General features: G+C 37.6%; 1 protein-coding gene and 1 pseudogene across 2 annotated transcripts in view; both read right to left on the bottom strand.

The window, feature by feature from the left end:
* Positions 1 to 240: 240 nt before the first annotated feature.
* PPP3R1 (protein phosphatase 3 regulatory subunit B, alpha) overlaps positions 241 to 10,377 on the bottom strand; it is a 61,655-nt gene continuing 51,518 nt past the window's right edge. Inside the window, exons 4-6 of the mRNA XM_081069638.1 lie at positions 9,680 to 9,739; positions 7,136 to 7,320; positions 241 to 2,387 (exon numbers count right to left, since the gene is read on the bottom strand). Coding sequence (XP_080925764.1) covers positions 2,340 to 2,387; positions 7,136 to 7,320; positions 9,680 to 9,739 — 293 coding nt within the window. The 3' untranslated portion in view covers positions 241 to 2,339. The remainder of the gene's footprint in view (positions 2,388 to 7,135; positions 7,321 to 9,679; positions 9,740 to 10,377) is intronic.
* On the bottom strand, positions 8,464 to 9,179 carry LOC308505722 (transmembrane protein 106C-like; annotated as a pseudogene). The gene has a single exon. The product of its transcript is annotated as a transmembrane protein 106C-like (transcript).

Below are 10,377 nucleotides of genomic sequence, written 5' to 3'. Positions count from 1 at the left end.
GAAGCTAGCTGAGGGCACCAGGAACCACAAGGAGGCTGAGACGGCTGGAAGCAGAGAACGGTGCTAATGAGACAGGGTTCTAAGTCCGAATCACTTGTGTGTTTACCCAGTGATAAAGCAGATTCATTTTTACTTACGGCTTATAGTCAAACATCAAACATTTATCAGTTTTTGAAAAATCCAAAAGAATGAAAAAAGGACTATCTAGTGACTGTGGAAGCCCACCAAAAACCACTGAATACTTTCAAGTTGCAAATGTTTTATTTTCTTATTCATACAGTATGAAGTTTTCTAAAGATCCCACAACATGACGTTTCATGCAGAAGAAAAACTAAACATTCAACATAAACCACCCCTCCCCCACCCACCCACACACACTAAAAAAAAAAAAGAAAAAGGAAAAAACCCTCATTCCCCAGTAAGGAAATAATGTTTGCACTATTTTTCTGTAACGCCAGCCAAGATATGCACAAGCAAGAGAAATAGAAAGCATTTGCTAAAATATTTGTAACAAATACTTATGTACAAAAAATTCACAAAAGACTAGTTCCCCCTTGAAGCAGAGCACATGGCAGTTGACACTGGAACAGATCAAACCACTGGCTGCGATTATAAGCCACGTACTGATCCAGAGGAAGAAAGGTACATGTAGTGGAGATTTTCAGTTTGAACATTAACATTTCCAAAGTTTGGCAACATTATCTTTTAAAATTATGCAAATTATGTAAACAAGAGGTACATTTTAAATCGATCTACATGCAAAACTCCATGTCATGCAAGGACACCAAGCACCGAGATTTTTCTCTCACAGACAGAGCCCATGATGTGCAGCACTCAGTTGAAGGAACAGCGATGGCAGGCAGGTGCCCAATTTAAGATTCATTCGCCTTAATTCAACCTGCCCTTTTCCACTCATGACTATCAAACCAGTTTTTATTAAAAATCTATACAGGGAAAGACTACTGTCTCAGAAAGCTAACCAAAATGTTTTTTCCCAGCCAACAGTACCTTTGCAGAAAAGGGAAGGGACAACAGTAAGTGTTGGAACATGATACACTACTTTTATATCACACAAATTTATTAAGTCATCCATTAAAATATGGTCAAATCAGGAAAGAAAACCATCGTGCATTGTATGCCGTGTGGTAAATAAACTTAAGAGGTATAAATCTGGATAAAATCTTGCTCCTCTGTGGCATACTGACGAGTAGGATTTCTCCTATATAGGTCACAAAAATTATGTGGATGTTTAGATACATACATGCACGTAAATATCACCTGTTTTTTTAAGGTTAGCTGCAAGTCTCTTGAAACACAGAAGGAAAATTTATGGTTCAAACATAGGTTTAATGACAAATTATTTACCCATGTAATAAAACAAATGGATATCCTATGTGGTTACATGATTACTTTAGGTACTTTTCACTAAGTAATATCTAAGATAAATTATGATTGCCTCACATGGCTTCTGGCCTTCATGTATAAAATCACAACTGAAACTTACATTTACTCAGGGACATTTAATAACTGTAATGGCTCCTAGTTATGCAGTTACAGAATGAAGCAGCCATAAGCTTTGTGCAAGTACTGTATGAACACAAGAACGAGCTCTTGGCAGTAGCACTGAACTATACTTTCTCCTCAAGCCGAGATGTAGTAAGAGCTGCTCAGCAATGAGACATAGTCCCTGGAAATATATTCATTGGTATAAATAAAGTTACAAACTCCTTTGTTACAAAAATGTCATTAAAGTAAATAATAGGACGTTAACAAATGCTTTGTCAATCTCTCAAAGGAGAAAGCACAGGAAAAGGAAAGTAGCTGGCCTAACACCCGGCTCAAATTGTACAATCTTCTACCTATGTATAAAACTGTGTGAAATAAAAGTAAGGATGTTTTATGTTCTGCTTGGCACTTTTGTACTCTATCATTTTGTTTCTGAATCAAGTATATTAAATTAAAGCCAACCTACTACACATATAGAAAGCTACATATATCTATATATAAATATTTACATATGTATATATAGATACTTTCTTGTTATAAAAGATGAAGAAAAATAAATTAAAAAGCCAACCCCTTCCCTTTCTTCACCACATTGATATGCTCTTTTCATGTTGCTGTCCTTCAGACTTTAAAGTGCTACACTGAGTTATTGAGAGAATAAGAGTTCAATAACACTTAGTTGGCTTCATGAGGCTCATGTTGGAAAATGTGGCTTCACAGAGAAAAATACTTCCATTTAAAAATACACAGAGAGCATTGCTGGACGTCTTGAGCAGATCTTCAGAGATGGAGAAGAAAGCAAAAGTGTTGGGTGGTACTCTTTAAAAAAAGAGTCACACATCTACCACCATCTTTTTGTGGATATCTAGGCCACCTACAACCTGCAACAGATGGGAACAATCAAGCTTAGCCATACTGAAGAAATGCTTTTTTTTTTTTACTTATAACACCTTATCAAAACTATAATTTAAAAACATATTATTTTAACCATTTCGGAAGCTGTGTATTTTTTTTAAACTTGCACTGCCTCTAGCTAGAATTTTCATGGCTCCCTTCTTCCAGGGTAACAGGCATTTTCTTGCGTGCCAGCACAAACGCTGGCAAACTTATTCCAGGGCCAGACAGTAAATATTTTAGGATTCGTAGGCTGCATATCATTTCTCTCACATTTTCTTTCTCCACATTTTTTAACACTTTAAAAATGCAAAAAAAAAAAAAAAAGTCCTTAGCTCAAAGACATACAACAGGCCATGGGCAAGATTTGGCCCACTCTGTAAGTTTGCCGACCCCTACCCTAGTAGTTTCATAGTAAATGATAACCAGATGTTACCATAAAAGTCCTCCAAAACCAAATATGGGTTTTTCACTCTGTCTATTCTAGAAGGTATTATAAAAAGTTCCAAATGAATAAAATTTTCTGCACATTAGTTTCCCATGGAATCAAATACATGTAGAGCTGTAGATATCTCAGTGAATACTGATACAGTAATCTAAAAGTGTAATTACCTGTATTATTATTTGGGGAATAATAAGAACACCCTGCATAAAGAAAGTGCGTAAGTCATAAATGTGCACAGCTTGATGAATTTTCGGAGGAAACACCCAGGTAAGCAGCACCCAGACCACTAGCAGAGGACTGTCCTGGGCCCCCTCCCAAAACCAGCCAGCTCCCGGCTCTGACCCTACCATACACACAGGGAGCCACTATCCGGACTTGAACAGCACGGATTAGTTTGGTCTATTTTTATACATTTTATAAATGAAATCTTTCATGTCTGGCTTGTTGCACTCAACATTACGTTTGTGAGATTATCCCATGTTGTGTATAGTTGCATCTATATTATTTTTAAATTCAAACTTATTGCTTAAAATGTTTTTATTTGAAAAATAAAGTTTAAACAGTTAATAGTTTTACATTTTCTGCTATGAAAACAGCAGTTTGCTGCCCTGCCTTCATTCTCTATATCCTTTTACCTACAAACAAGCAATCATTTAGAATTGTTAGCTGATTTTCATTATTTAGCTTCAGGTTTTCAAGTAACATTCCTACATTGCCTTTTCTTGGATTTAAAGACACAGGCATTATCTAGCACAGAACACGAAGACTTAGCTCTTTCTCACACACCTGCTCCACCTATCTCCTACCCCATATACTTCCTACCCTTCCACGAGTTCTATCTTTATTTTGATTAGAAAGAAACTCAGCTTTTTAATTGTGACTATGTAAAATACTATTTACGGAAGAAGAGAATCACATACTATGACTACTTTTGCTTTCCTACATATTTGTTTTGCTACAGTTAATAATTATCTGACCTTTTCCTGGGCTGAGAAAGGAAAAGATGTGTTTATCATTAATTCAACCCCAAACTTTTGTTCTAAATACATTCAAATATATTATGTAATTCTATCAACTTCATTGTCTTTAAATCACTCCCAGAGCTTTCCAACCTGTTCTACGCCTATCATCTCTGGATCTCCCCTCACGATCTTCCTGGAGATTTCCTTCTCTCTCATGTTGGACTCTCTACTTCCTGGATCCCACATTATCTTCTTTTGATTTATAACCTTACTACTGTGGGAGAGCACATCCTCCAGTAGTTTCCAAAAAAGGGAGGCCTTGCATCCCTGAAAATGTCTTTATTCTTTCATTTAGTTGAGTTGGTAGAGAATTCTAGTTTGGAAATAACTGTCCCTCAGAACTGTAAAGGCAATGCTGCTCCACTGTCTTCTAGTCCCCAACTTTGCTACTGAGAAATTCACTGCAGTATGATTCCTGAGTCTTTGTCCGAAGCTCCTCCCCCACCCATGTACCTCAGCTTTTGGAAGTTGTAGAACCATCTCTGTCTCCACTGTTTTACAATTTCATGACAAATGTACCTAGGTCCAGATTATTTTTATGTAATCTATTTGTACTTAGTAGTCCTTTCAGTCAGAAGACTCAAACTTTTGCCTCATTATCTTTGATTCACTTTGATGATTTCCTTCTCTTCATTTTCTTTCTGGCATTCAATGTGAGATTTCCTACAAAGGATCTCTAAATAAAAATTTCCAAGAGCTCTTTTATATACTATCCAGTTTTTGTTTCAAAGATTAAATGTTATATTTCAGAGGCTAATGATGATGAATTTTTGTTTTACTTTTAAAGCTTTAACTGGGCTTGCAAGACCTGTTTTTCCAAGCTTCTTTTCTGGACGTGGCTTCATCCTCAGATGCCCTATGAAGGTTTTCCTCTGCTGTCTGGTGAGTGGGTCTCTGCCTCTGTGGAAAGGGCTCTGGCCCCGCCACAAACATGGTGGGGCTGATGACTGTGTGCTATACTTGGGAGTGATGTGGTGGGACCACTGCTTTAGGGAGATCAGTTTTCCCATCTCCTCGCTGGAGGGTGTAATTAAGTCTAGTTGCCAGGAGTCTCCTGGTCAGGAAGAAGGCTGGAGGTGTCAAAATGCAAATATGCTTATCTTCACTTAATTCCGCCAAAACACACACACCGCCCCTCATCTATGCCTCCTGCTTCCTAGCCTAGAGACTCTATTTCATCCTCTCCAAAGTCCCACTAAAGGTCAGGAGAGTCTGAACAGAGTAAAAAAGGAGACCTCGTGTTGTAATTGCATCTTAAACAGACTTGAAGCAATTTTCCTGTTGTTAGCCTCACCTTCACCCCCGTTTCAGTTATCTTGTGCCACCAACTTCTGAGCCTTTCTGCATTGTAAACCAGGGTGCTTCTCAGCTTTCCAAGCCGACAGCTTAGAATTCATTTTTTCTCCTGTCTGCCAGTCATCAGTTTACTGATTATAAGTTGCCAAATCTAGTTGCTATCCTCTGCTGTTGACTCTGTCCTTGTGAGTTCATTACCTTTTCTTCTTAATCTGTTTCATTTCATTGGAGTTTTGAAAAGAAGCAAAAATAAGTATGTTTTCAATCTACCAACTTTACCCTTGTCACTAATCACTTAATTTTATTTGTACGTTAAGTACTCGGAAAAATTTAAAGTAGACATATATAGTATGTGATATTTTAAAATAGCTTTTCCCATCTCCTTCACTGTTATAGCTTGAGAAACCAGAATTAAAAAAACTCAATGAAGCCTAAATTATGGGCTTGACCGATGTTCAGAAAGGTTGGTATAAAACACAAAATAAACATATTTTTCTCTATTCCTGGATTATGCCCCTGAAAAATACAAATAAAAGCAATTTATCAAAAATACTGGTAAATGAGCTCAAAATTTAGCTTGTATCTTCAGTGTATAAATAGCATCATTTCTATTACTAAAGATCCACTACAGGTGATTTATATGTAATTTTAGACTACATTTTACATTTACTAAATGCAAGTAGTCTTCATTTATATACATCCCTTTCATGTCACTCTAGTCAAGAGATTTGGTTTCCATTCTTGTTTTTTCTTTTCCCTGAAAGGTTGGAATTTCTTTTCTTCTTTTGAAAACTGGCTGCTCTCTATGATGCCACTACCAGCCTGGACTCATGCATGTCCTACTCAGTCCCAGGTCGGTCCATGGGAGTCCCGCAGTGATCTCGGGCAATAACAATGTAAGAGAAACGGAAGGGATAACAAACATCTGTAGCAGTAGCACCTGGCAACAGTTCCAAGTCTCAAGTCTCAAACCTAACTCTCTTCCAAAAAGACTGTTCTTTAAACTAAAGCACGACCCTACTTTTTGAAACAAAATGCAAAGACAGTATTCCCTTGAGATGAAGGAAGATACTTAAAGGATAATGTGAACGTCTACATAAAGCCAAAGTAGCTACTGCAGTCCTTACCACACAACCAAAGTCATTTGTTTTTCCTTGTGTAGTCTAAATAAAATATGAAAAGGAGGGAAATCTTCCTTCAGATAACTTTCCTAACTGAAAAACTTCAAAACTTTTTCTTTGCTACTTTTGCCTCTCCTCTGGATTCTCTATTATTTCTAGTTTGCAGTTAAAACTCTTTATAACACATCAAAAAGCTAACGCCTTTGCTTTAAGGCCCAAGTAGAAAAGCTGGGTGGTTATGTTCCTATTTGGAAGCAACGAGTGGTGGCCAATCCCTGGATCTATTGAAGAAAGGCAGTAAACTAACAGCTAAGCCATCTCCTCAGTTCCCACCTAGTTATTTTCTAGGACTCCCCACAATTCGTCCCCACCTCTGCAGATGTCTTGCCTCACAACACAAAACTACCCACCAATAGCTTGGAAAAGAACGGGAGCAGACACCACCATTTACATTGCCTCGCTGGTGAGTTTAAAATGGACAAGGACTCCATTTGTGTCCTCATTAAACCAAGCCTCTGGATTCCTAGCTGAAACTCAAGAACTCAAATTTCCCACAAAAGTACTTTCGAGCATGTTTATTTTTAAATGAACCTTATGAATATAACCTAGTTGTAATGTGCGAGACTACAATAATAAGTAAAAAGATACTAGTACAATTCTTGTCACTGAGAATATTGATTTTTGAGAATAATCATTATTTATTACTAATTACAACCAAAAAATTGCAGAACTCTGAAGGGACTGTTAGGCAAAATCAAATATGAATTTCTAGGGCAAAGTAACTATAAACAATTCTCTATCAAGTGATTTTAAAAATATGACTAATGAAGAACCAGCTCTTTTGTACTTACAGCACAGAATTCTTCAAAGGATATTCTTCCATCTCCATCCTTATCTGCATTTATTATGGTTTTGTCTACAATTTGCTGTAATTGTGTATCTTTCAGATTGTTCCCCACCATCATCTTCAGCACCTGGAAGAGTTCCCCATTGGAAATATAGCCATCTTTATCCATGTCGTAGATACGGAAAGCAACTAAAAAAAAAAAAAAGAATACAGAAAAATCAATGGCAAGCATCAGGCAATCACAAGTGAATACTATCAATAAGAAAGAAAACGGTAATTTGTCAAATATTTAGAATTTTAACTAGGAGGATTGCTCCTTTTCACATATAAATGTTGCCTTAGGTGCAGTTTAACATGGTTAAGAGTATGGGCTATGGAGTCAGAGTTTGGGCCTAGAGTAAGTTATTTAACTTTGCTAAGGTTTTAATTTCTGTACATGTAAAACTGAGGCTAATAACAGTTCCTACCTCCCATGTTCTTTAGAGCACTGAATGAGATAATATACGTAAATTGCTTAGAACATTACCTAATACGTGGTAAAAGCTCAATAAAAGATAACAACTGCTACTATTATTATTCTTATTTATATAGAGTTCATTTGCAAAGGATATTTCTGTATATCCTGTGCCTCAGAGAACGGTTACTGAATGTCTCTCTAGTTAATGTTTGAATAATTTTATGTATGTATGTATGCATGTGTCAAAAGCAGGGTTTATTATTCTACTATTGTACCAAATCCCCAGTGTATGTTCCAGCCAGTGGATGAAGGGTAAATCAAATACCACATAGACTCTTGGTAAAAACAACTGTAACTTTCTATAGGAAACGAAGTTTTGCTTTTTTTTCCCCAAGTCTAGGCATTTGGGAGTAGATGAAAACATTTCAGGTATTGACTGGTGTGTGCTTTCTTCTTTTATGTATCCGAAATGTTCCCTCTCTGCTGCCTCTTCCGTGCAGATGAGGCCCTGATAACAGCTGTGCAGCTGCACTAACAGTCTTATCTCCGTGTCACGACCGTATGCTTTCAACTTACAATGCTCCAAAGAACGGCTGAAAAGATCTGAATTAAATTTTTCAAACCTTCTTTGAGTGCCTACTATTTGCTGGGCATAGGCCGGGCACTGGGCAGTGATGCTGCTGGTCTGGAGAAATAGAAATGGTGCCACAGAGGGGAGTTTTCCTTCCAAGTGGCAGGAGGATGTTTGCTGGAGATTAAAAGAATCGGTTTCTCCTCTACTTCTCCTACCTGGGGTAGGTATGGAACTCAGGCCCTGGGAACAGATGCTGTGTCTCTTCTGACAGGTGCTGCCATGGAAGAACCAAGAGCAGTTTCTAAACATCTATGGATTTTGCTGCACAATACACATAGTGATGTGTCTCCAAGAAGCGCTAAGTCATGTGGCCAACGTATGACATCTTCACTGAAGTTCTCATGAAGATCACTGTGTGTGCACCTGGCTATCAGGTAATGTACAGAGCACACACAGGAAAACGCTCTCCCATCTCAGCCTGCACCGTACAATTCACCAGCTGCTCATTCCAAGGTGAAATGAGGGAGACGTTAGCTGTCACCTATGACCCAACCACTGTGTTCATGTACTGACCCTGTCTGGACAGGCTGGTCAATGCCAGAGTACAAGCTGGAGTTCCTGGTTCTCAGGGTGGCCCTGACTGCGAGGATTACCAGGAAGTCCTGCTTATGAAATGTGAGTTTCACCACTCTGCTACGTCATCATCCACAGGACTGAATGTGGAAACAGGAAGAAAACCACCAAACCGAATGCCAGGGGACACAGAGGAGGACATACTGCTTAGTTCTTTGAGGGCACAATCACTCATCACTGTGTGGGAGGAAAGCCACCCCCCTGTTGGCACGTAACCTGTCCCTGTGCACATGAGACTTATGATGCTGTCCCGCCTGGTGGACTCCACATAAGGAAGTGGGCAATGGCTTCCTCCTGCTCCTATTCATCTGGTAAATCCTCCCTGTCATCTTTCTTTCCCTTGTAGGAAGGGGGATCAGCAGAGATGGAATGCTGGGACTCCATGGCCAGGACGGGCCATCTTTGTCATGTCTTGCCTCTTGGGTCCAGCCCTCACTCGGTGTGCATGCGCCCCATGGCCAAGAGTTGAATAATTTTAAAGGGCTGCCTACATAAACCAAAACAGTGGACTTCTGGTTAAATATCTCTGAAAAGAATGTGTGCAAACCAAGTTAACCTAAGCACACTAGAACATTTCTTCCCACTTTCATTAGAAAGTCTCTTATCAAGTCTTGTAGTTTAATTTATATGGCTGTTTTCAGTAGAAGAAAATTCTGTTTTCCTTCTATCCAACTAAAAAGTAACAATGACATATTGTTAGAAAATATTAGTTGCAAATGTCCTAAAAGGATTTTCTCCAGAATGTAAAATTTTTATTATGTCCACTAAGGATCTAGAATAAAAGCCATCTTTTAGAATATTTTTAAGAGGCGGTTATAATGCAGTTTGGGGTACTAATTGGTGGTATAAGAGAGAAGATAAACTCAGTGAAGAAAAATACTTACACCTCAACTTCTGTTCCTTATCACCTTTGACACTGAACTGAGATACGCCCTCAATGAATTCTGAATAAGAACAGAAAATGTTTACAAATCAGAAGTTCCAATTTTTTACATAGGAAAGCAATATATACCCAATACACACACAAACTTACAGACCCACAAAATTTTATTTTCTTGCTGCAAAAGAAAATGTTACATAGCAGTGTTTAAAGCTGAAAATGCTAAATTTGAAACTTCAACAAATAAGGTTCTACATATGTTTTAAATTTGAAATCGGAGTTCCCTAATGTCAAATCAATTTGAACAAATACTTATGAAGTACCACAGAGCATAATACTCGACATATTCTTCAAGCTATTTAACTTTTTTCCTAGGCATATTATGATAAAAAGGGGCTTTAAGAAAGGATTATATATGGTTTTGCCAGAACAAAAACAATTTTGGATTTCTGGTTCCAAAATTCAGGATTATTTAAATAAACTATTGGAAGTTTCATGAAAATAATCATTTTTATTCATTGGCTTCTAAACATTAAATCAAAATTAGTTTTAGATCCCTTCATTTATAATTCAGTTCCTGAAACTAAAATAACACATCTGTTGATGATTGCCCAGTGAAATGAAATGTTCATTTACTTTCAAGTATAGAATCAAGTATAAAATTATGTATCAAATTGATATCAGCAAACACTATTGAGTCTG

This window comes from Rhinolophus hipposideros, assembly GCF_964194185.1.
Source record: "Rhinolophus hipposideros genome assembly, chromosome: 12".
Lineage (NCBI taxonomy): Eukaryota > Metazoa > Chordata > Mammalia > Chiroptera > Rhinolophidae > Rhinolophus > Rhinolophus hipposideros.
Note: the sequence above shows the minus strand (reverse complement) of the source record. Positions and strands in the feature narration are given on the sequence as shown.